Source organism: Hyla sarda, chromosome 3, assembly GCF_029499605.1.
Source record: "Hyla sarda isolate aHylSar1 chromosome 3, aHylSar1.hap1, whole genome shotgun sequence".
Taxonomy (NCBI): Eukaryota; Metazoa; Chordata; class Amphibia; order Anura; family Hylidae; genus Hyla; species Hyla sarda.
The window spans coordinates 203611781-203637390 of record NC_079191.1 but is presented as its reverse complement, the minus strand read 5'-3'; the positions used below and the strand labels follow the sequence as shown (position 1 = coordinate 203637390).

The 25610-nt window shown below is 39.7% G+C and overlaps 1 protein-coding gene across 8 annotated transcripts in view; it reads right to left on the bottom strand.

Annotated features, from left to right (window-relative positions):
- The window catches only part of LOC130362027 (CD109 antigen-like), a 193585-nt gene that overhangs the window by 8561 nt on the left and 159414 nt on the right, over positions 1 to 25610 (bottom strand). For all 8 annotated transcript variants that reach the window (XR_008891248.1, XM_056565874.1, XM_056565875.1 and 5 more), the window contains 5 exons: positions 22580 to 22745; positions 20085 to 20275; positions 5703 to 5855; positions 5528 to 5593; positions 3753 to 3895 (listed from right to left, as the gene is read on the bottom strand). Coding sequence is in view for 7 of the 8 variants with exons in the window: in XM_056565874.1 (XP_056421849.1) it covers positions 3753 to 3895; positions 5528 to 5593; positions 5703 to 5855; positions 20085 to 20275; positions 22580 to 22745 (719 nt within the window). In the remaining variant the exon portion in view is untranslated. The remainder of the gene's footprint in view (positions 1 to 3752; positions 3896 to 5527; positions 5594 to 5702; positions 5856 to 20084; positions 20276 to 22579; positions 22746 to 25610) is intronic.

Sequence of the window (25610 nt, the reverse complement as noted above, 5' to 3'; positions counted from 1 at the left end):
CGTGTTATACGCCGATAAATACGGTATACTGTATGCATTTTATGCTTTGTAAAAAAAAAACAATCTACACAAAAAGTGCTCACATAATGTAATAGAAGAAAATCCAGTGCTCTAAGATCCATAAAACATATCCTTATTTTTCCATCATTTAAAGCTTAAGAATGCAAATGTCTTATACAGGGAAAAGCAAGGCTTTACAAATGTTAAGGAGAAACTCTTAGTCATAAACGTAAGACTAAGAGGTTCTCCTCGGAATGCATACAACCATGATGTTTCCTGGATAAGACATTTGCATCCTTATGCTTTTAATGATGGAAAAATAGGGATATGTTTTATGGATCTTAGAGCGCTGGATTTTCTTCTACTGCATGGTTTGAGTTGCTGCACCTGCAAAACATACATGCGCCCTTGACCAAAGCTGGCACTGTTTTATTGAAAAACTACCCAAATGGTGCCTCCTTTTAGAATTTAGCCATCCTAGTCATCTCAGCAGATTTATAGTTGTGCCACATTAAAGTGGTATTCCAGGTAAAAAAAAAAAAAAAAAATTCATATTAAAGGGGTTATCCAGGAAAAAACTTTTTTTTTATATATCAACTGGCTCCACCAGAAAGTTAAACAGATTTGTAAATTAATTCTATTAAAAAATCTTAATGCTTACAGTACTTATCAGCTGTTGAAGTTTAGCTGTTCTTTGCTGTCTGACCACAGTGCTCTCTGCTGACACTTCTGTCTGTCTTTTATATGGATGGATCAAATGGATTACGGTTCATCATATTTTTGTACAAAATTGAAAAATGTTTGGGGGTTTATCAGGAGACTCACAGGGGTGATGGGTAGCCTAAATTGCACTATGGTTTGGAACAATAGAGCTTTCCCTGAATTTTTGAAAATTGTGGAATATGCAAATTGGGAACATTTTGGGATAAAGAAAATGGGACAGTTGGTGGTGGGGAGGCAATTGTTGCCTTGAGAAGTTTTGAAATAGAATTATGGGTTAAAAGAAGAAAGTAAATTTATATATTTACAAATTTGTAGTGCATTTATCGGTAGTTGCAGTGATGTGAGCTCAGAAATGCTTATGACTTGATAATGGGAGGAATCCCGAAAGCTTGTCTCTACATAATCTTGTTAGTCCAATAAAAAAGGTATTACAAGATACTGCAACTACCGATGATTTTGCTTTTTGCATCACTGGACTAATACGGCTACTCCTAACTACTCTAGTGCATTTATGAAAGATAAGGGAAATGTGAGATGGGAGGTGTCAAACATCATTCTATTAGAATTTTTACTAAATCCAGGTGGTTTTTTGGGTAATATATATAAGTTGTTAATTTGCCACAGAGTGCACGGTAGGGGTAGTCAAAAGTAGAATGAAATGGGAAGAAGATATAGGAGAAATTGAGGAGGAAGTATGGAAATAAATTTTCAGGAATATTGCAGCCTCATTGTCACGTCTAGGCAGGGAAGGAGTGCACACTGTTCTCGCCCACTCCCCTATCCCTGCCTACTTACTTTCCTGGCCTAGGCAACAGGTCCGTAACCACGGAGACCGTTCCTCCCTAGACAAGTGAGGGACGTAATTAAAAATACAAAACTACAGACTCAGGTCAAGGAACAGTAGGGAACAGACAGACTAACAAAGTAAAACTAACACACTAACATAATAAGTCAAATGTCCATTATCCACATCAAAAGCCAGAAGATGTCAAAGTAAAAAATCACTAATACCAGAGAGAAGAGTCAAAGAGCGGAGCCAAAGGGTCAAATTGCCAGATATCACAGCCACGTCTGGGCTGGGAAGGAGTGCACACTATTCTCGCCCACTCCCCTATCCCTGCCTACTTACGTACCTGCCCTAGGCAGCAGGTCCATAACCAGGGAGACAGTCCCTCCCTAGACAAGTGAGGGATGTAATTAGTCAAAATAAATAAATACAAAAATACAGACTCAGGTCAATGAACAGTAGGGAACATACAGCAAAACTAACGCACTAACACAGTAAGTCAAATGTCCACTATCCGCGTTAAAAGCCAGGAGTTGTCGAAGTACAAAATCGCTAATACTAGAGAGAAGAGTCAGAGAGCAGAGCCAAAGGGTCAAAATGCCAGATATAACAGATACAGTATAAAGCTAGCTAGGAGATAAACTGAACTCTTTAGCAGGCAGAGACTGGGAGTAGGCTGCCAGCTTATATGAAGCCAGAGCAGGTGTTCAAATCAAGGTCAGCTGACCAGTCCAGACAGACGTAACCAAAGCAACAAGACCAAACAAAAGCTCTCAGTGCAAGTTAACCCTTCGGTTCCTTATACTCATCCATAAATGCAAAACATAGAGTTTCTAAGGTTAAACTAATTCACAAAGCCTACTATACCCCTATATCCTTATTTAAAATGGGGAAAAGAGTGGACTCAAAATGCCTTAGATGCCAGTTGGAAGATGCAAATCTGTGCCATATGATTTGGGAATGTAGGGAGATTCAATTGTTCTGGAATGGGGTGTATAATATAATTGAGAACATGTCTGATGCCAGAATCCCCTTTGATATTCACACCTCTGTCTTTTGAATAGGCATCAGGGTTAAGGAATATAGGAGAATGATATTAAAAACTCTTTTTTTTGGCCCATATTTTGATTCTTAGGAAGTGGTTTTCCCCTTTTACACCACACTTTAAGGAATGGGAAGTGTTGGTTAATAGAGCCAGAAGTTATGAACTAATTTACTATAGAGGCAGGAAAAAAAGCCCTTTGATTGTGGGAATGGGAATAATATTGGTGGGAATATGGATAATATTGTTTTTTTGTGTAGCTTTGTATTTGCAATTTTATTGTTTTATATGATATATATTTGTAAAATAAAAAATATGTTAAAAAAATGTATTAAAAAAGTAACAAATTTGTATTACTATCTGCCACCAGTTGATTCGAAAACATTTGTTTTTCACTGGTGTATCCCTTTAACTGAGAGAAAAGTTTTGTATTGTACACTCCCTGTATTGATAGACAACATATTAAATATAAATGAATGGATGTCACAACGTTTATCTATTGGAAATGTTTAACCATTTGCATTTGCTATGTCAATTATTGATCTAATCACATATCACATTGATGGGTATAAAAAAACCAAAACGAATTGTATGTATCACTGAAATGTTACTTTGAGACATGAGTTAATAGAGAAAGCACTGTTTTCAAAGAGCTGGAGTGCTACTGCTAACTATGGTGCCAAGATCAGGTCGGGGATGCTGGCACCCTACAAACTGCATATACTGGCTAAATAGTGCTTTGTTCTTCTGTTACATATCTATGTATAGAGGTATTCACTATTTAAAGTACAGAGCCTCAATCTGCAACAAAGATTGACCCATTTGTAAACAAGTTCTAAGCATTTAAGCATCTGCCCTTCTGTGATTTCTTAAAAGTAATATGCCACTGCTTTTACACAGAGGTTATAAATATTAGGTTGGTTTAATGACACATTATATATATATATATATATATATATATATATATATATATATATATATATATATAATGTAAGAAAGATTTTTAAACTGGAATAAGGCTTAAAGAATGAGCCAATCCACCCATTGCACCTGTTATATTGGCCTCATTTCAGATTTTCAGTTTTTTTTATATTTGTTGTGTCCAGCAAAACTATTGTCACATTTTATGTATCAACAGTATAAGGAGAACATTTAAAAAAATAAAATAAAAATAAGAAGAATTCTTATAACATTACATACCTTGTACAAATATTTAAGGTGAAAATATTAACATTTTTCATATTATCTTGTACAGTAACATTTAAATCAAAGTAGTCTTTACTTGCAGTGGACCTACGTGTTCTTTTGGAAACATCGCTTCTCAAATTATAGATAACATGAAGCTAAAGAAGAAAATGATATTATTAAAGCATGGTCAGCTTATGCATAGTCATAGGGATGTTATTTGTTAGCATTGCCTTCCCATAGTTGGAGCAAAATATCAATGCATTACAGTGCAAATTAATAGCTCTGCCTACAAGAGTAAAACAATAGATGCTTGAATGCAAGAAAACCACGCAATATACAGTTTTCTAATTCTTCATTAGATAGATATTTGCTGCTAAATGGGGTGTTAATGGGTTGTTCCTAAAATTATAACTTATCACCTATAAACAGGATAAGGCTGCATTCACATTATGTTTGCAGCCTACAGCTGCCGGATCCGGCTGGGGCATGGGATAACTCCCGTACACGAGCCAGAACGTTGCGGAAACCCATTTACTTTAATGAGCTGACCGGAGCCAAACAGTGGCTCCAGTCGGCTCATTTTTTAAATGAGCTGTAGGCTGCAATCATGATGTGAATGCAGCCTAAGTCAGAAGTATCTGACCAGTGGGGCCCAACCCCCACTACTGGCTAAAGGTTGCAGCAGCCTGTATGCTTGACCACTGAAACACTGACTAATCATGTAACTGCTGAACATAGCCGAGTGTATCTTATAGGTACTCAGCTACTTTTATTAAGGGTCCGCTTATCTATATCTGCCATCAGCTGAAGGTCCGAGCTGAACACTAAGATCTGTTTCACACCTAGTGGCTGCTCTACCATGCAAGAAAGAGGCACTGTCTGTTGTGGAATATTATAAGTACCCTAATAATATGTTACAGGGTAAAATGAGCTACTGAACTGTGGTGGATGTAAATGTACAGTTCCCAGTATGGACTGAATACTGGCACATTCTGTGTCCCCTGAATAAAATACTGCCACACACTGTTCCTCTAAATATAATACTGCCATACACTGTGACCCTGAATATAATATTGCCACACACTGTTCCTCTAAATATAATGCTGCCATACACTGGACCCTGAATTTAATATTGCCAAACACTGTGCCTCCTGAATACATCCACGTACTGTACCCCTGAATATAATACTGCAGCACACTGTTACTCTGAATATAATACTGCCTTACACTGTGCCCCTGGATATAATATTGCCACACACTGTGCCTCCTGAATACATCCACATACTGTACCCCTGAATATAATACTGCAACACACTGTTACTCTGAATATAATACTTCCTTACACTGTGCCCCTGGATATAATATTGCCACACACTGTGCCTTCTGAATACATCCACACATTGTACCCCTGAATATAATACTACAACACACGATCTGCATTTAAGGGGAAGTGCTAGGTAGCAGGGCAGAGATCATAGTGTTCCCTTGCTCCAGCCAGTGCTCAGGTATTCAGTGGTATCGCTGTCTTAAAGGTAAGAAACAATTGAATGCAGTTTTGATCCCTCCTGTTACAGGGTCCCCAAACCGGATGGGGGATGCAGGTGGCTATAGGCATGGGTGCTGGTTGCCAGTCCCGACAACTGGCAGCTGCGGTCTGCCAGTTCAATACCCCTGCCATAGTTGGAAAATGGAGCCAACCCATTTACCTAGGGGACAAGGGACCCACCTTCCTATGAATAGTGGCGGTCATGATTGAAAGCAAGGTTTTTTAAATTAGAATAACTAACCTGTAATAAGGTAAATCCAATTCCCTCAGCATGAGCTGTAATATTGATATCTTGTCCAACATCAATCTGAAATTCAAAAAAAGCCTCTGTTTATTACAGTGGGCACGCTAGCATTTAAAGCTTGCCTGCCTGGTTTCAATTTTTTAGATAAAGTATAGAAAATTATGTATTTTACCTGCTTACTTTGAAGCATCATATAGTTCTCAGAATTGATTCTAAAGCTTGGAGAATCCATCTGGTTCCCTTCCACGGAAATGTGCAGGGCAGGTTTGCTAACTAAGTATTTAGATGCAAAAGAAGTCATTGCTTGCAGGGCTACTACAGTGTCCTGTTAAAGAAAACAAAATAACACAGTTACAAGCGCATTGTATATAGAAACTGGAATGGAGGTCCAGCATCTTTATCTAGTGACAATCATCTGTTGTTACAGTAGAAAGTTTCATCTGGCTATATAACACACTTCAATAAAAAATGTTATGGCCAATTGTGTAGTCCAGTACATGAGAGACAAGGACCTCTTTGTAAGCAGCACAGTTTGGGAGACCTTTTATGATACCCAAATGCTTTAGGGGCACATATTTAGAGGTTGTGGCCATGAGGGATACAGACAATAGAGGGGGATCCTATGTTCAGAATAAAGGGTGGTTAAAAGAATGTCTTTTACTCAGGAGGACCTGTCTTGTATCACACAAACAATCCACTGACCTAAATGGGCAATGTATAAAGCGTTATTTCTCCTTCTGCCACACACCATTATTTCTCCTCCCTTCCTCTGCTACGCACCACTAGTTCCATTGACCCACATGACCTGCAAATGCAATAGATGGCAGGATACAGATCTTGAATACAAGGCAGTGAGGACTAGGCATTCAGTAATTATCTTTCTGAAATCATATGTCCTTGCAAAGGATTTCTAACAAAAAACTATTAATTGCTAGGATCCCAATGGAAGGAGACTTTGTGCTCCCCTTATTGTCAAGGAACCCTTTTAAGAAGTAGGAATTGTCCAGAACAATTATTGATATTGATATTTTATTATTGATATAATATATATTTTTTGTTAGAATCATTTCTATTATTATTATTAATAGTGTTGAGCGGCATAGGCCATATTCGAATTCGCGATATTTCGCGAATATATGGACAAATATTCGTCATATATTTGCTAAATTCACATATTCGTAATATTCGCGTTTTATTTTCGCATATGCGAAAATTAGCATATGCAAATTTTCGCATATGCTAAAATTCGGATGCCAGTCTCACACAGTAGTATTACAGCCTTCTTTACACCACACAAGCTGGAAGCAGAGAGGGGTGATCACTGTGATGTGTACTGTGAAAAAAAAAATATGAATATTCGTAATTGCGAATATATAGTGCTATATTCGCGAATATTCGCGAATTTGCGAATATTCGATATTCGCGAATAAAATTTGCATTGCGAATATTCGCGAGCAACACTAATTATTAATAATAATAATAAATTATGATGAAACCACTGACTATTTTAGATGTCTGTACACATTACATGAAACGAGCAACAAGATGTACAATGTCATTCACTACATATGATCCATCCCAGAGTAGGCTCAGCAGTATATCTAAAAATGCTGCAAAGCATTGATCTGCAAACACAGCATAGCTTAGATAACAAGAAAGTACATGCTAATACAATATACAATACAACATATATTTATTTATATATGTATATAGAAATAGTACAATTATAATTGCAGAGAGATGGATGTAAGGCCCATCTCTTAGTATTCACAGTATTTGTTATATTAAAGGGGTACTCCAGGGAAATATATACATATATATCACCTGCTCCCTTCCCTAATGACTAGTTAGTAGTTAGATTTGCATACTGTTCTCACTGTGCTAAAAGTTATTTTTATAAATACTTCTCATTTATTCTACAGAATTAAATAAATACATGATAGGATTCATATGCAAATTCCTGAAGTCTGGTTCCTTTTAATATCCAAATGCTAAAAAAAAACTGGTTGTGATTTTGCCATGTGAATGTGACCTATTAGTGATTATTATCTGTTCATATAAAATATAAAAATATCCTTGAGTGAGAAGCACTGAGAAGAAGTCACAGTCACGTATTTTTCCATTCCATTTGCTACAGTTAATGTTTTTGTAGTTAAAGTTTCAATATACTATTGGCCTACTAAATAATTAAAATGACCAAAAAACAAATAAATATTTGCTTTACATACAGCTTTTAAAGGGGTTGTTCTACCTTGTTATTTCTGGTTTTTCCAAGCTATGCTGTTTATGTAACTCCCGGAGTTATGTAAACACAGTGGCTAGCTGGACTACGCAGTTTGCGCAACTCCTATTAAAGTGTATTAAAATATTAAAGGGAGTTACGAAAATTGTGCAATTTTCCTGCTTTGGCCACTTTATTTCTTCCAACCACCTCCAGAAAGAGCCAGAAAACCTCCTTGCATCTTGTAGTTCATTACCTACTCAAGTCAACAAAGTAAAGCTAGGACATGTCCAGATAGAGTATGGTATGGCATATTCTAAAAAAACAGTTTTTTTTTTACATCATTGTGCAAATGGGATTTTGAATAATAGTTGCTGTGGTAAACTACCATGGTACCAGGCAACAAGACTCAATTGCATTGATCTCTATAGGTTTCTGGGATGTGTAAAGGCACTAATCATAATTAAGCTGGATAGATTGTTTCTACTGATGATCAGATAAATAATGCCTTGGTCACATGATACTTCCCAGCTAGAGATGAGCGAATTTTTGGAAAATTCAATTTTACTGATTTGCCGAATTTCCTGAAAAAAATTGGTCTGGTCCTAATTTATTTGCGGTGAATTACTATAAAAAACGGTTATTTCTGGACTACAGAGAGCCTCAATAGGGGCGTAGAACACTTTACCTTGTCGTAACATGCATAGTGAGTGTGCTGTGATAGTGAAATAATACTGTTATTCAGTATGACATGCAGATTACAGGCATTGCTATTAGAATCACTGCCGCAGAGCATCTCGATGTCGGGAGACCATATGGCATCACAATTGAATAGATTAAAGAGATTTTTTAATTACATTTTTATTTAATCTAATTTAAATTTTTAAAATCCTTTTTTGAGGACCCATTCTGGGGAGCATCGAGATGGTGGTCCACCGCGAGGCAAGCTACCACCTGTCCCAGCCCCTGCCTCTCAGTGCCCCCCCATGCTCTGAGTGTCCACTTGAAATGGGAGGGACTGCAGTACCAGCAACTAGGACAGGAGCACATTCAGCTTCTAAGCCGTTGGATAAGTGGTCGCATAAAGCTAGAAGTTGCTGCAGTGAAAAAGCTTGTACTTGTATCTTAAAATCAAGCTGGCGATCTGCCGCAAGGCCAGCTACCACCTGTCCCAGTCCCTGCCTTTAACCCCCCCCCCGTGCTTATGACTGAGTGTCCCGGGTGCCCGAAGTGTTTACTTTGAAAAAATACTGTCAAACTATAAGATCAAAATAAAAAAGGATATCACATGGTGGCACAATGACAGAGCATAGAGGCGGCAGTAGCATGATGAGACCACATGGCAGCACACTGGCAGAGCCTGGAGGTGGGAGCAGCAGCATGAGGGCCATGCCAACTGAGGGTTAAGTCTGAGTAACCCACCGACTGTTGACTGGGGGTGTCGGATGCTACTTAGGATTAAGTGGATGACTGAGTGAACCAATCAACTACAGCTGCTGGGTTGCTGGTCGAGACACGACTGCCAGCTGACACGGGGAGCTCAGACCTCTCACTGCAACTCCTTCTGCCACACGACCCTACTCTCCTGCAACCTTTGCCTTCGCCTGATGAATCTATGCCTCTGCCACTCCTATGTGCACGTCCTGGCACTTCTCTGCTTGACAGACTTATACACCAGCTCAGTGCGTATATGTTACACTTATGAGAGGAGGATAATACGCTCCACTACGCTTAAAACTGTATTTGGCTACCAAAGTAGGTGTGCAGTTTTGGCTGTCCTTTCAGAGTAATTAGGCCCTTATGACTTTAACAGCAACAAAATCGTACACCACGTAGATGTACTTACAGTATACCCTTATGAGAGGAGGACTATGTGCTCCACTACGCTTAAAACTGTTTTAGACTACAGAAACAAGTGTTTAGCCTTGGCTGCCCTTTCACAGTAACTAGGCCCAAATTATTTTAACAGGAAAAATGTAAAGGACACCACATAGGTGTACATACAGTTTACACTTATGAGAGGAGGACTTTACGCTCTGCTACAAACTGTATAAGGCTACAAAACCAAGTGTGTATCTTTGGCTGACCTTTCACAGTAAGTAGGCCCAAATTAGTGTGACAGGAAAAATAACGTACACCACCTATGTACGTACAGGTTATGAGAGGACAACACGCTCCTCTATGCAACCTCTATTAGGCACTGAAATCAGGTGACAATGGCTTTTCGTGCTCACCCTAACTGGCCCGTTAACTTTAGAGTTGTAGCTTTAGAGTTGTAGTCGCTGTGTAGTATAGCCCAGTAAAGTATTATTATGCACTAATTGCAGGTGACAATGGCTTTTAGTGCTCAGCCTAACTGGCCCCTATAAGCTTTAGAGTTGCTGTACACCACACTGCAGCAGTACAGAGTCTCTGTGTAGTACATCCAAGAGTGTACTTTCTCTCTCTCTCCCTTCCCTGTCAGTGCTTTTCTGCAGTGATTTGGGCTTGTGCTGAATCACTGAAGCTGATTTTCTGTGCAACACACACACACTGCTCTATCTCTGTCTGCAATAAAATGCTCTCGCTTCTTCCGATTCCGGCGCGCGGATGTAGGCTGCTTTGGAACAGAGCTCCGTGCATACATCTCCTAACAGCCTCCCCCGCTCACTTTACCTGACAAGCTACAGGTTTAATCCTGTGTACTCATGTTCTTGACAGTCCCAGGACTTGGATGGAGCGATTTCTGACCCGCGGCGGTGAGGCAGTACTGACACATTCTTCAACTCCCCCTTTACCTCAGCGTGACGGGAACGGAGATAAGATGGCGACGGCTCGCGCCACTCAGGAGGAACAGCTGCAGGGGGCCTCCTCTCTCACCCCGCTCTCACAGAAGACATTCTCGCTACAAATCTCCCCTGATGAACCGCTGATACTGGGATTACAATTCTCCTGCAGAACCCTAGCAGTGGAGGTGGCAAAACTTCTTCTGCCTGACCTACGGCTCTCCCTAGGAGCACAACTAACTGCTTCCCTCACACAGACACAGAAAGACATCTCTTTACAACTTGCTGACCTGGAGGGCAGACGCAGCGCTGCTGAAGATGAGATAATGAGCAACAGACAGCAGATCCAAAAGTTCAATGGAATCACTAAATCTCTCCAAGATAAAAATGATGACCTAGAAAACAGGTCAAAGAGGAGCAATCTCCGCTTTATTGGACTGCCTGAAAGCATCCCCGCAAGTCACTTGTTAACCATTTGTGCAGAGGATATTCCAAAAGCTCTAGGTCTCCCTAACTGCTGTACTGTGGAAAGAGCTCACAGACTAGGACCACCCAAGACGGGACCTACTCCAGGTGCCACACAATCTTCCCTGCATCCAAGGCAAGTGATTGCTAAGCATTTGAATTACGCAGAGAAAGCTGCCATTCTAACGTCATATAAGAAGCTTTCTACGCCATTAATGATACGTGGTCATAAGATTTTACTTTTCCAAGACTTTTCCGCAGAAGTGGCCAAAAAACGCAAATCTTTTGCTACAATCTGCTCTCAATTATTTGCTATGCAGAAAAAGTTTATGCTTCAATATCCAGCAACTCTGCAAGTTTATCATGCTGACGGATCAGTGGATCTTTTTCCCACACCGGAGGATGCTGCTCCGTCACTGAACTTGAGGGCTACGGTCCAGGCCAACGCTACGGCTGATCAGCACAAACGGAGAAGACATATCAGCCCACAGAGTCTTTCCGCCTCCTCATCTACCGCCATGGAATGACTTTCCCTCCGAGTGGGGTGTCTTCAGGAACCTGGATGATTTCCCTGATTCTTCGGTGGTATGGATATATGTGTGAAATGTGACCAATAATTCTCCATGTTTGCTCAGTTTTGCTATCCTGCTGGAGATAAGTTACAGTGTGCGCATTTGATATAGTTTACCTGACCTCTTACAGGTCTTGATTTAACATATCTAATACTAGTGCTCTACTATGTCTATTTCACTCAAGACACAGATACTGATAATTAATGGTTAATGGTTTTTAAATAGCTCCTACTACATTAATGGAGATTCTTGTTACTCAATTTATTGTTATCACTACACTGATAGCCTGAGTTGATACTAAGATGTGAATATTCCAGAGGCCATGGCTTTTAAGAATATGCTTAACATATTATCTGTTACATTATACATGCTCATGACGTATTCCCTTTACTTCTAATTGACCTCTCTCTTTCCTTATACACCCTTTCTTACCTTCCTCCTTTGTCACTAACTCTGCTGGATACTCCTTCCTTCTCTCGCTGACTGCTTCCCATTTATTCTGGTGTCATATTTTTTGCTCCTTTTTCTTTTATGCACCTAAACTCTGACTCCTTCCTTGGTTTATTTTCTCTCTCTCCTCTCTTGGAGATGTACGGAACCCGTGCTGGATTCGCGAAAAAAGTCCATGATCCTTTTTTTCTCGCTTTGGACTTTAAGTCTATGTCTCTCAGTTTTTTCCATTGTATTTTGGGTTAGGTTATGTGAGAAGTCCACTAATTATATACTCATATATTGTGATATGGTGGTTCCACATGGACATTATTACACACACACATGGTCATTATTACATCTGTTTCATTCAATACTATACTTACAATACAAGTAATCATATTTCCATGTACATGATTTTTGCTCTAAATGGGCTTAAAAGTTGTCTCATGGAATATTAAGGGTCTGAGATTGCCCTCAAAAAGATCGTTAGTTCTAAGGCATCTACAGAAACTAAAAACGGATATTGCACTACTGCAAGAGACACATTTACAAGTACATGACTTATTTAGATTAAAGAAGATGTGGGTAGGCGAGGTGCTCTGTTCCCCAGCACAAGATAGGAAGGGTGGGGTGATTATTCTAGTCCATAAGAAATTGGTCTCTTCCATTGTGACATCTTAGGACTCAGGCAATGGAATGTTACAGCGAGTGACGTTAACCATAGGTGACCACAAACTTAGTATATTTAATGTTTATGGACCACAGACAGGTAAGCAGAACTTTTTTGACAGCTTACTGACGCATATTCATAATGACCCAGAACCATACATTTTTAGTAGGGGGAGACATAAACACAGTCCTACAACCAATAGAGGATAGAAAACAAAGTGTTTTTTTTTGTCTCAGACCCTCCGTCAGAGCCCTACTTATCTGATCTTCTGTTACACACAGGTTTAGTTGATGCATGGAGATACAGACACCCCACTGAGAGAACTTACACTCATTTCTCCCATGCACATACCTCTTGGTCAAGGCTGGACTATCTATTAGTGTCCCCTTCATTGTTATCTCGCATAGATGTAGAACACATACATGATATTGTAATCTTAGATCATGCACCTGTTAGCTGCGAACTAATCCCGACTCACCCTCCAGGCTCGGATGTGGTTTGGAGATATCCAACTTATCTAGCTAATGATGAACAGTTTACTCAGTTACTACAGAGTTGGTGGACAGAGTACTCTACACTTAAGGAGGCTCACACAGACAATCCATTTTTATTTTGGGAAGCTGGTAAAGCTGTCCTTAGGGAATGTATTATTGCACACATTTCCCATCAAAAGAAAAAAGCAAGGGACAGTTATAATACACTTACAAATGCAGTACGGGTGGCTTATACAAACTACTTGGGCTCCCCCTCCACTGAAAATAAGGCACAATGGTCTAAGGCACAAAGAGACTTTGAGATAGCTCAATCCACTTTAGATACGTATTACAGAGATAGGTTTCAGGCAGAATTTTACAAACATGGCAACCAAACAGGGAGAATGTTAGCAAATTTAGCAAGAGGGCAAAGGCCCATTGAGCCCATTAGACCTGTTAGAGATGTATCGGGTGTAATGCACTCAAACCCCAGATCAGTTATGGCTGTTTTTCAACAATTTTTCCAAACACTATATTCCAGGGGCGAGGTAGACACTTCAAAAGCAGCTGAGTTTTTAAGTTCGTTCCCCTTACCCAGAATGTCGGCAGAAGATCTGTCTGCTCTTAATGCACCTATCGAACTGGAGGAGGTGGTTTCGGCTATCAAGGCCTTGAAGAATCATAAAGCACCAGGACCTGATGGCTATTCTGGCGAATTCTTTAGGGCCTCGGTAGAACAAGTGAGTCCCACGTTGCGGTCAGTATTCTCTGAAATTGTTTCATCGGGCTGCTTACCGCAGTCTGGAAATCTAGCTCATATTAAACTGATACATAAGCAAGGTAAAGATCCATGTCTTCCTAGCTCCTACAGACCGATTTCATTAATTAATGTGGACCTTAACCCCTTTGCACTTTCGTTTTTTCCTCCTTACCTTTTAAAAATCATAACCCTTTGAATTTTCCACCTAAAAATCCATATTATGGCTTATTTTTTGCGTCGCCAATTCTACTTTGCAGTGACATTAGTCATTTTACCCAAAAATGCACGGCGAAACGTAAAAAAAATAATTGTGCGACAAAATCGAAGAAAAAACGCCATTTTGTAGTTTTGGGGGCTTCCGTTTCTACGCAGTGCATATTTCGGTAAAAATGATGCCTTATCATTATTCTGTAGGTCCATATGGTTAAAATGATACCCTACTTATATAGGTTTGATTTTGTCGCACTTCTGGAAAAAATCATAACTACATGCAGGAAAATTTATACGTTTAAAAATGTCATCTTCTGACCCCTATAACTTTTTTATTTTTCCACATACAGGGCAGTATGAGGACTCATTTTTTGCACCGTGATTTGAAGTTTTTATCGTTATGATTTTTGTTTTGATCGGACTTTTTGATCACTTTTTATTCATTTTTTAATGGTATAAAAAGTGACCAAAATACGCTTTTTTGGACTTTGGAATTTTTTCGCGCATACGCCATTGACCGTGCGGTTTAATTAATTATATATTTTTATAGTTCGGACATTTATGCACACGGCGATACCACATATGTTTATTTTTATTTTTTTTTACACTGTTTTATTTTTTTTATGGGAAAAGGGGGGTGATTCAAACTTTTATTAGGGAAGGGGTTAAATGACCTTTATTAACACTTTTTTTTTACATTTTTTTTGCAGTGTTATAGGTCCCATAGGGACCTATAACACTGCACACACTGATCTTTTACACAGATCACAGGCGTGTATTAACACGCCTGTGATCAGTGTTATCGGCGCTTGACTGCTCTTGCCTGGATCTCAGGCACGGAGCAGTCATTCGCCGATCGGAAACCGAGGAGGCAGGTAAGGGCCCTCCCGGTGTCCTGCAAGCTGTTCGGGATGCCGCGATTTCACCGCGGCGGTCCCGAACAGCCCGACTGAGCAGCCGGGTCACTTTCAGTTTCACTTTAGAAGCGGCGGTCAGCTTTGACCGCCGCTTCTAAAGGGTTAATACCGCACATCGCCGCGATCGGCGATGTGTAGTATTAGCCGCGATGAGCGTTGATGAGCGCCGGGACCGACGCGATATGATGCGGTATCAAGGCGCGATCCCGCTTCATATCGCGGGAGCCGGCGCAGGACATAAATATACGTCCTGCGTCGTTAAGGGGTTAAGCTGATCTCAAAGATCATTGCAGATAGGCTGGCCTTACTCCTACCTAACTTGATAAGTATGCCTCAGGTGGTGTTCATGAGGGGTGGAGCAGCAGTGACCAACATACGTACAGTTCTAGCAGTCCAGGAAGCGGTTGCGAAAGGCAGATTCTCCAACCAGGTTCCAGCTCTTTTAGATACTTAGATACACTTAAACACTTGGGCACCTTTTCAGGTTATAAAATTAATATTGACAAGTGCCAGTTGCTTTTCATGGGTCCCAAACCCCCATTCCTCGATCATCAGTTACCAGTACAGATTGCAAAAAAGTCCATTACATATCTTGGGATAAAAATTGGATGCACACCTTCTTCCTTATATGACCTTAACTACCCACCCCGCCTCTAATACATAAAATAGAAAGAGAACTTAATGGATGGAATGAGCTCCCGCTATCCTTAACGGGGCGCATTCATTTACTTAAAATTATGTCCTTCCCAAAACTCTTATACCCACTCCAAACTATACCTTTACTAATTAAATATAAAGATGTTAAAAAACTACACTCCACTTTTTCTAAGTTTATTTGGGCCTCCAAACGTGCTAGAATGACATCTTATGCTTAGATAAAACTAATGGAGGTATGAACTTACCTCACGTACGATACTATAATCTTGCAGCTCTGTTTAGACATGTTAGAGACTGGATATGGGGTACCTCTTATTTTTCAAATACAACTCTCGAATCGATGATTAATCCACTGGGCCCACTTAGTACTATTCTCCATCTAACATATAAAGACATCCCAATACCGTTACGACATCATAGCTTAATCTACGACACTATAGCTACGTGGAAAGCGACCCGCAAACTATTCAAACTTCCCTGGTCACTCTCAAAGTACTTTCCACTTTGGTCGTCACCATCCTTGGCACATTGCGCCACACATCCACTCCGCTCTCACTGGGTAGAGAAATCTATTACTACGTTTGGCAACTTTTTAAGTGATACAGGGTCTATGCTCACGTGGGATGCATTCAAAACAAAATATGATCTCCCGCCCTCTCACCAATGGCTGTATCTACAATTTTTTGCTTTTTTTAGAAGTGTAGTTAAAGTCTATGCCAGGGGTGAACCCTCTTCTTTTGATGACTTGATAGGTGTCACTAATACTCCACACTCCCTTTCGCACATTTACGCAACCATCAGGAATGATCCCTATTCCCAGCTATACAGAAACTTCTAGAAGGCTGTGGAAGGGGGCTGGACCCAAACCAGTCTCACAACATCGCTCCTAGCCCTGCTCCTTCGGCATACATATACCTTGTCTGAAGTGTTACGTATAGGTTTAATCCTGTTTACGATAAAGAATGCTACAAGCAAGTCACTGTCCTGTTCCACTGTCAAATTTCATCATGCAAGACTGATCCAGGCCGCTTGTACAGAGATCATAACACTACTAGGTTGTCTCTATTAAATCTAGCAAAGCACAACAGGGTCTTTAATGCTAGTGCAGATGATTAGAGTAGACTTCCAAGAGAGATAGAACAGTTTTTAGCAGTGAAAAAAAAAAAAAAGAGAGGATAACACAGCATTTAACAGTGTGCATCTTTATTGACCAAGGTTTCAAATAAACAAGGGAAACAAAACAGACTTCTGGTGCAGCCAGTCTCTATCAAATAAAAAGCCATGGAAAGCAGAAGAAAAGAGGTAAGACCTCCGGCTACCTCACCAAGGCTGCAGCAATCGCTGGGGGCTGCTGGGTGTGGACCAGTTAGGAGCCCGCTCCATACACCCTGAGGGGCACTATGACAGACTAGGTCCGTCATGGGTCGCAAAAGGGTCTAAAATCTTCTCGGGGGGACAATTTGCCTCCCCTGTGAAGGTTCAAGGAGGACCCATTGTAGGGCCAACCCTGGTACCCCACTTGACCACCCTCCTATATTGCATCCTATGTTAGCATGCTGCTAACAATCCTTGGTTACATTCCTGACTATGTTACTACTGTCTGCTGCCTCCAGCTTGTGACTAGTCTAGGGACTGCAAGTTGAAGATCTTCCCACTGCAAAGGCCACACCTCCCTGCTGGGGTTATGGGTGAAAAGCAGGGATCTGTTAGATATTTCATACCATTTAGCCAGTGCCAAACAGTTGTGGAATTAAAGAATCCACATTTTCAGTACAAGAACATAAAATTACAAAGATCAAAATAGAAATATAGTGCTTGTAAAAGAACCCTAAATCTAAACTAAAGCCAGAAGTAAGTTCAAAATAAAAAATATAAGAAAAAGACTGATATTCCCCCTCTCTTTGGTGCACCCTCCTGTGTTTAGCTCAGAGAACTGCATTAAAAAATGCTTGTGCGAACCCAGACTTACAGTTTATAAATCATCCTCAATGTTTTTAGACTGGTTCACTACAAAAAAATATATATACTCTTAGGCTAGGATTCCATTGAGATTTTTACCCTGTGTTTTTTTGGCTTAAAAACACCAGAAAAAATGCCAAAAAAAATGCCACAGTTTTTCCTTGCGTTTTCACGTTTTTTCTGGCGTTTTTTCTTGCATTTTTACCTTTGTGTGGAATTTGTCTTTTTTGGCATTTTTTGTCCAAAAATAGTTGGGTACCAAAATAAAAAAAAGGATGCAGTAGGGATGTAAAAAAAAAATTTATTTAACTAAATGTGTTTTTTTATAACAATATTTTAATACATTTTTTTATAAAGTGTGTTTGTGTGTGTTTAACTTTTTATTTCTATTTTGAAAATTTTTTATGTAGTACAACGACTCCCAGCATGGAACACATTGTTTCATGATGGGAGTAGTAGTACCTGTTATAATAAACATATTGCCCCGTGTGTCAGTCTGACACCCGATGCGATCGTCCATAATATAGCAGAGATGTGGCTCTATCCAGTGCTCACATGTCTGCTCTATACTCCGGCCAGTGATGTGAATAGAACATCACTCATTCATATTTTCCGCCCAGAGCTGTGATGGTTCCGCCCAGGCCGGATGGTTGCAGCCAATCACAGCTCTCAGAGGGAAATATGAGTGAGTGGCCGGCCGGAGTATAGTGCAGAGCAGAGATGCAAGCGATGTATACAGCCAATGTCACAGCGGATGATCACAGCGGATGTCAGTAGTGATACCCACTGTGATCTGTTCTTACCTGCAGGTATTACTACTCCCAACACGAAGCACACTCCGCTCCATGCTGGGAGCTGTAGTACCGGCATTAATAGACAGATGAGTGTAATTTCTGACACATGATGCGATCTGTCTATCAATGCAGGTACTACAGCTCCCAAAATGGAGCAGAGAGTGCTCCATGTTGGGAGTAGTAGTACTTGTAGTTAAGAACAGATCACAGTGGGTATCACTACTAACACCCGCTGTGATCCTTCTGTATAATGTATAGATGTGGCCGGCCGCTCTACTATGGTCCCCTGCACTGACGTATATATACACATGTTCCTATTTCCCACAGAGTTGTGATTGGCTGGAACCATCTGGCCAATCACAGCTCTGTGGGAAATGTGAATATGTGTAATATATACGTCAGTGCAGGGGACCATAGAAGAGCGCCCGCCGCATCTATACATTATACAGGAGGATCACAATGGGCGGTCTGTCAATTAGTACAGGTACTACTACTCCCATCATGGAACGGTGTGTTCTATGCTGGGAGTAGTAGTACTACCTAAAAAATGTTGGAAAAAAAGTGAAAAACACACACACACACACACACTACATTTTTATTATTGCCAGCTAAATTTTTAGTGCTTTACCCGCCCACATAAATTGATCCCTGTTTAAAAATGTATAAACATTTCATAATAAAAAAGATACATTTCATTAGATAAAAAATTTTCCATCACTACTGTATCTTTTTTATTATTTTTTTTAATGGTACCCTATGAAATTTTAATAAAAAAGGTATCTCCATCACTTTTTTGTATCGCTAAAGTCCAAAAAAGAATAGAAAACGCCTGCAAAAACGCTAAATTTAAAAGCAACATGGCGTTTTTCTTGGTGTTTTTGCTCTCCCATTGACTTCTATGGGATGAAAACGCCACGATTTCAGGGCAAAAAACGCCAAACTAAGTTTTGTCGGGCGTTTTGAAAATTCAGCCTCTGAGCCCCAAATTGCTGAAAAAACGCCAATGTGAAAAATGCCAAGTGAATCTGGCATTTTGCAGTTCACTATTGACTTGCAGCTAACAAATTGGCATTTTTTACGGCGTTTTTACAAAAAAAAACTCAGTGGAATTCCAGCCTTAGGCTAGGTTTTCCCACAGGTGTTTTTTTTTTTTTTTTAAACTGCCACTGAAGTGAAGTAAATCCAACAGGAAGGAGATGTAGAAGTCCTTCCTTTATATTCCCCATTCCTTTTGAACACACTTTTGACTTTGGCTCAAAAACTGCAGTGGCAGTTTTTCCCCAAAAATGCCAGAAAAAAACATGTGTAAAAAAACAGCCTTAAAATAGTGTTCTAGGACTGATAAAACAAGAAATCATGGGGACTGAAGTGAGAGGTTAAAATTTTTTTTACACAGAGCAGCAATGGCAGTGAACAGGAATCGGATGGGGTGAGTTTTTTTTTTTTCTGCCTAATACTATATTGGCTTTATGCCACACATAAAGCAAGTAATTATTTTTTTTTTTTTTATATTTCTGATAATTGTTGTACTATATTGCACTAATCAATACCTAAATACATGTAGAGCATATATTTAAATGAGACAGCAGACACGTAAAAAATGCATACCAGCACTGAGCTCTTAAAATCGAAGCAGAAATCATAAGTATCTTAACTAACCTGAGTAGAAGAATATCCTCCAAGGTGGTTTCTTTGCTGGCTTAACCATTTCATTACTGCTACTCCTTCAGAAACACGATTCTGTATTACATGTGATAACAGGACATAGGATGCTACTTCTATATCAACAGAATTGGGTTGCCACCAGCCTTGTGCTCTCTGAATGTTAGACTTCCAGAACCTTAAGTCCCCTGTAGTTAAAGAGCAAAAACCATCAAAATGCTGGTTTGCATGTTGAAAAGTCATTTTAGAATACATAAGGTACAGATAATAAATAATGGTATAATAAATAGTATGACAGAGGCCGAACCACGCCACAAAGAGCCCCATATCCTACCGCCAAACCATACTCCATTCTTTCCTGGAGCACAACATATTTTTTTTCTTTTGGATTTATACAGAATCATAAAAGGCCTAGAAATTCTCCTAAGAAATCAGAGGCATACAGACATACAGTAAAAGGTCTGTTAAGGAGAACTCCATTATGCTCAGACTGCAATTATGCTCAGACTGCCGCAACTAAAATAATGAACCTTAACTCACCTTCCACCGCATTACTGGCGGTCCGGATCTGGACCGCGTTCCGCCAGTTGAGTACCCCTGGCCCTAGGTCTTATTTTCAGGGTAGGGCTTATATTGCAGCCCACCCCAATAATCCAGCTAGGGCTTATTTTTGGGGTAGGGTGTATTTTCGGGGGAAACAGGGTATGTGTGTGGTGTCTTGGTACCAAAAGCCATCCTGTGGTGTAAAGATTGCCTCGGGCATCCCTGCGTTATATATGTTGGGTCCACTGTCTGACCTGTTATAATGTGATTTATTGCTGTGTCATGTTATGTGTTGATTTATGCTCTGTACCTTTAAGGGATTGTGGAAGAGGGACCAGGTGACCCTGATACCCAATGGGAAAACCCCAAACCTAGCACTTAATGTATTATAGGGGGGAAGAAGAGTTCAGTTGCAGTTTAGTGAGGAGAAGGAGTTAGTGAGGAGCTGCAGCTCTAGTCAGAGTAAAGGAGAGTATGTTCCAGCTAACAAGCTGAGAAGAAGCCTTAGGAGAAGAAAATCTACTAAATTGCACAGCCACGCTAAATCTCAGGAAAAGACCCGGTGCTCATGTGAATTGTCAAAGCCTGGCGGTAAACAAAGCTCTTGGGGAAAATCTCTCCTTCAGTCAGTCAGGTAGTCAAATTAAGTTTTTCAAGTCAGCGTGTGGTGCTACTAATTTTGCATTCTGCTGCATTCAACAGCAACTACAACTCCCAGCAAGGCGACAGGCTCCCCGGGTTTCACTCTGCCCATCCCTCTGCAATCAAAGTCTGTATTGTTTGAGATCTGGTACCCCCAGCAAAGTAAAGAGACAGTTATCCGTAACCCAGTATCGGTGTATTAATTATCCCACGCCTGGCCCAGGAGAAGCTGTTCCATGCAGATTAACGGTGCCCTGGCATCACAAAGTGATACATGTAACCACCCCAAGTCACTTAACACAATCTATCTAACTCCCCATGGCTGAAACAAAATCTTTGGCATCACGCACAGAATATTTACACCCTGCACCACAGACAGAAGCATTAGTGCGCCACATGAGGTAATTTCATTAGAATAACATTTCAATACATTTTTGATTTGTTGCTTAAACAGGTCAAAAGTTTTTTAAAGATGGGGATCTCAGTGCTGAGACCTCCTCCAAATGTTAGTTGTAGCTAGGCTCAGCAACTGATTACAGTAGGCTCTATAGACTACCATGGAGCCCGTCTTCTGCAATCAAATGGACTGAGGGGGAGATTTATCAAAACCTGTGTAGAGGAAGAATGGTGTAGTTGCCAATAGCAATTTTTTGGAGGTCTTTTTAAAACTGAAAAAAGCTATCTAATAGATAGGTTTTAATAAATCTTCCCTGAGTGCCCAGTTGGAGAATGAAGTGCTGCCTCACGTTCCACCTGGCTATATCTACCGATCAGAGGGGGTCTCACAGGGGTCAATTTCTGGGAGAAAAAGTGTGGGAACTCACCCAAGATTTCCACTCAAGGGCTGGTCATGCAGGACTCCTGCTAATGGGAATGGTGTTCCTGCTGTGAAAAAAGTGCAGGAACTCAGTTCCCACACATTCCTGCAGCACTTAAGCCCTGGGTCTCAACACTAAGAGCCCAACCAATCTCAGCTTATGACATGCTTGTGTGACATGTCAAAGGTTTTTATAAATGACAGTAAGGCAGACCACGATTTTCAGTCTGAGTCAAAAATCGGATGCCCTGAGACCAGATCGTAGTCACTAGCTGACTATGATCGGGTCCGCAGCCCCATAACAGTTAATGGCTCCATATTTGTCCATACCTATCCATGCACAGATACGATTTCAGGCAATTTGAGCATCCAAAATCGTATCTGTACATCGGAAAGGTAGATCGTGGTATGAATGCAGCCTTTAAACACTTTAAAACTATTTCCTGTTTTTTGCTGCATATTTCTAATTAGAATAGAATAATAATATTACCATTTTGCTCTGCTCGGTGGTTCAGGAGGTCCAAACCCTCTTTAGCTTTATTGCTTCCAACCAATGATAATGCATACGTCATAAGACTCAGGGTATAGTTATCTGAGGTGACTTCATTCATCTGAGACTCCAAGTAATTTACAGCAGCTGTTATTTGAGTAGAATTCTAGAGGAGTGAAAAACATTTGTTTCAAATCAAAAAGTAGAAAAGAAATTTAATTCCACTGGAAATAGCACAAAGAGCTTTCCTTTCCTCAAAGACATTTTGTATTCTGTCTTTTTCTATAGCAGTGGTTTAAATAAAATTCTCCTCTGCATGGGATCAATGTTCTCTGATCTAAAGCCAACAAAGGCATATAAAATGCATCATATACAGTTCACAAATGCTATGGTATTTTTTTTTATACCTATGTGCATAAAAAGAAATGCTGATGTCAGATGTACTGCTACTTACCCAATTCCCAATACAATGACCTGGCAATATTCAATGTATTGATTATTTATTATAAGTAAACATATGGTTCCATGTATTATTTAAGGAACATTTTCTTCTGTTGTTCTACCTATAGAAACTTTTGCTGCCTTTCTTGTTCCGGAAAAGTTGGTTATTTGCTACCAATGTACTTCACAAAATGGAAGAATTCAATTTTGCTTCATGAGAGCTGTTCGTGAACACAATATACGTACATACGTACTATACCTGCTACTCCAGGACTTCCTGCAGACATGACCAAACTGGAGGACTACAAGTTAAATGAATACAAAGATTGCCTGTCAAACAATCCAGACCTCAAAGAAAGTAAGATCCATTATATTCAGATTCTTTGAACAGTTGAGCAGTTATAGCTGCTCTGTTCGCTCTACATTCCCTGATAGGGATATATATGATGCTTATTATTGTGTATTGTGTCTGACATCTTTGAGGGCTACTATGATTGACACCCATTGTGTTGGCAGCAACCAGATAAGATTCTCCAATAACTTTATTCCTTTTGTTAGAATAGTTTAAGATGCATAGTAATAATGCATTTTTAGGCTGTACCAGCCTCTTTATAAGGTTTATCATGGCTGTATAAATCTGATGAAGATGCTAATCTAGCCTAGAAATGCATTATTACTATACATCTTAAGCAACTTTAGAAATAAAGAAATAAAGTTATGGAGGGTCTTATTATTGAACTGCACAGATGACAGTCTTTTCTGTGTAAAGGTAGAAAAGCAAAGTGTTTGAAGTTGTGCCTCCATACAAGGAGGAAGAATGGTTAATACATTGCCTGTAGCTAGCTTTGAGCCATGACACATATGACACTGGTTAACACCTATGAGAAGCACTTTTGTGGTTTTTACCTATGTATGTGCACATACAGTATTTTGGCCTGTTTTTTTGTTTTGTTTTGTTTTCTAGATAGAAAAACATACAAGAATAATGCAATTTTTTGTGCCATTGCAAAGCATTGAATTTAATAGTAAAAAATATTTTACATTGAGTTTAATTTTACATCCATAATTATTACAGAAAAAAAAACATACATTTTTGGAATTTGTTTAGCATTTTGTTTTTCTGGACCACTTGCAAACTGCATAATCGAATTGGCTGTAAAAAAAAAATATTGAAAATCAATTGGAAAACATTTTTAAAAATATATGAAATGGCTCAAAATATTTTATAAGTACCAATCAAAAAGTGTCTAAAAGTTTGAGACTCATTTTAACTGTAAAAACTGACTTTCAAAATGAACACAAACACATACATATTTGTGGGTCGTGATTCTTTAAGCTTTTTGCTTAAGTAAGATACTGTAACCCCTTCTATTTGAAAAAGAATGAAAAAAATAAAAAAGAAATAAGTAGGAAGTGTCATTTGTGGTCCTATGTGTCAATCACTATATTTAAAGGGGTATTCCCATAAACATCTTATCCCCTATCCTAAGGACAGGGAACAAGATGTCTGATCACAGGGTCCTGCCACTGGGACCCCCCCACAATCTCAGTGCAGCAACTGGCATTCTGTGCCAGGTGCTGCTCTCGAAAAGGAGACATCATGTCACGCCCCCTCGTGACATTACACCACTCCCCCTCCATTCATGTCTGTGCTGGGTGCTGCATGGAGATCGCAGGGGGTCCCAGCAGCTGAACCTCCGTGATCAGACATCTTATCCCTTATCCTTTGGACAGTGGATAAGATGTCTAAGGCCGTAATAGCCCTTTAAGGCCTCCGCTTTACAAAAATTACCTTCCCACAAAACTTTAAACCTAATATTAAATACATTTTTGTATTACAGATACATTTTGTAAATAATGTGTTACGCATATGTTACACATGTCTTGGTGAGGTTGCCTAGTTCGTAATTGATCTTCCTCCAGAGAGAGAGAGATAACAACACTTGGAGGCTGGGGAAAACAGACATGGAGGACTTCCCTGTGAAGCATGAACTTGGATTCAGTACAAAAAACATTGCTCCTCTACTGACCTATAAAAAGCTGGTTTACCATAAACATCAATAAAAATGTTGCTCCGGTTGAGGGGCACAAGCCCATGATCCATAAAAGTGATGTTTTTAAGGCGGTGATAAAAATAATTTTAGCTGCCATGACTGCAGAAATGTTGATCAGCATCTGGTAAGCAATAATAATCATATAAAGGTTTTTCTTTCATCACAGTCTAAGGACAGCGTGTATCCTCAGCTTTCACTGAAGATGACTTATTGCATAGTGGGTTTCTAGCAGTATTTGGACTGAATAAAATGTGTTACTCAGAAAATGTTCTAGTCACATTGAATGTTACTAGGAAACATTAGGAGTCTGAATCATAGCGAGTGTTCATGACATTGTAGTAGTAACATTTTATGGTTATTTTCCAGCCTTGCAATCAGTTGGTGTGCCTCTGAGTTGCCTTTGTAATGTCTCCAGGACACTAGATTGCTTTGGAGCAGCGAGAATGTATTCTCAACACTTTTCAGACAACCTATTACCATGTGAGCTGTTTTTTCCCTAGGTTACCATTTTTAATAAGCAGTGTTTTCAATTTAAA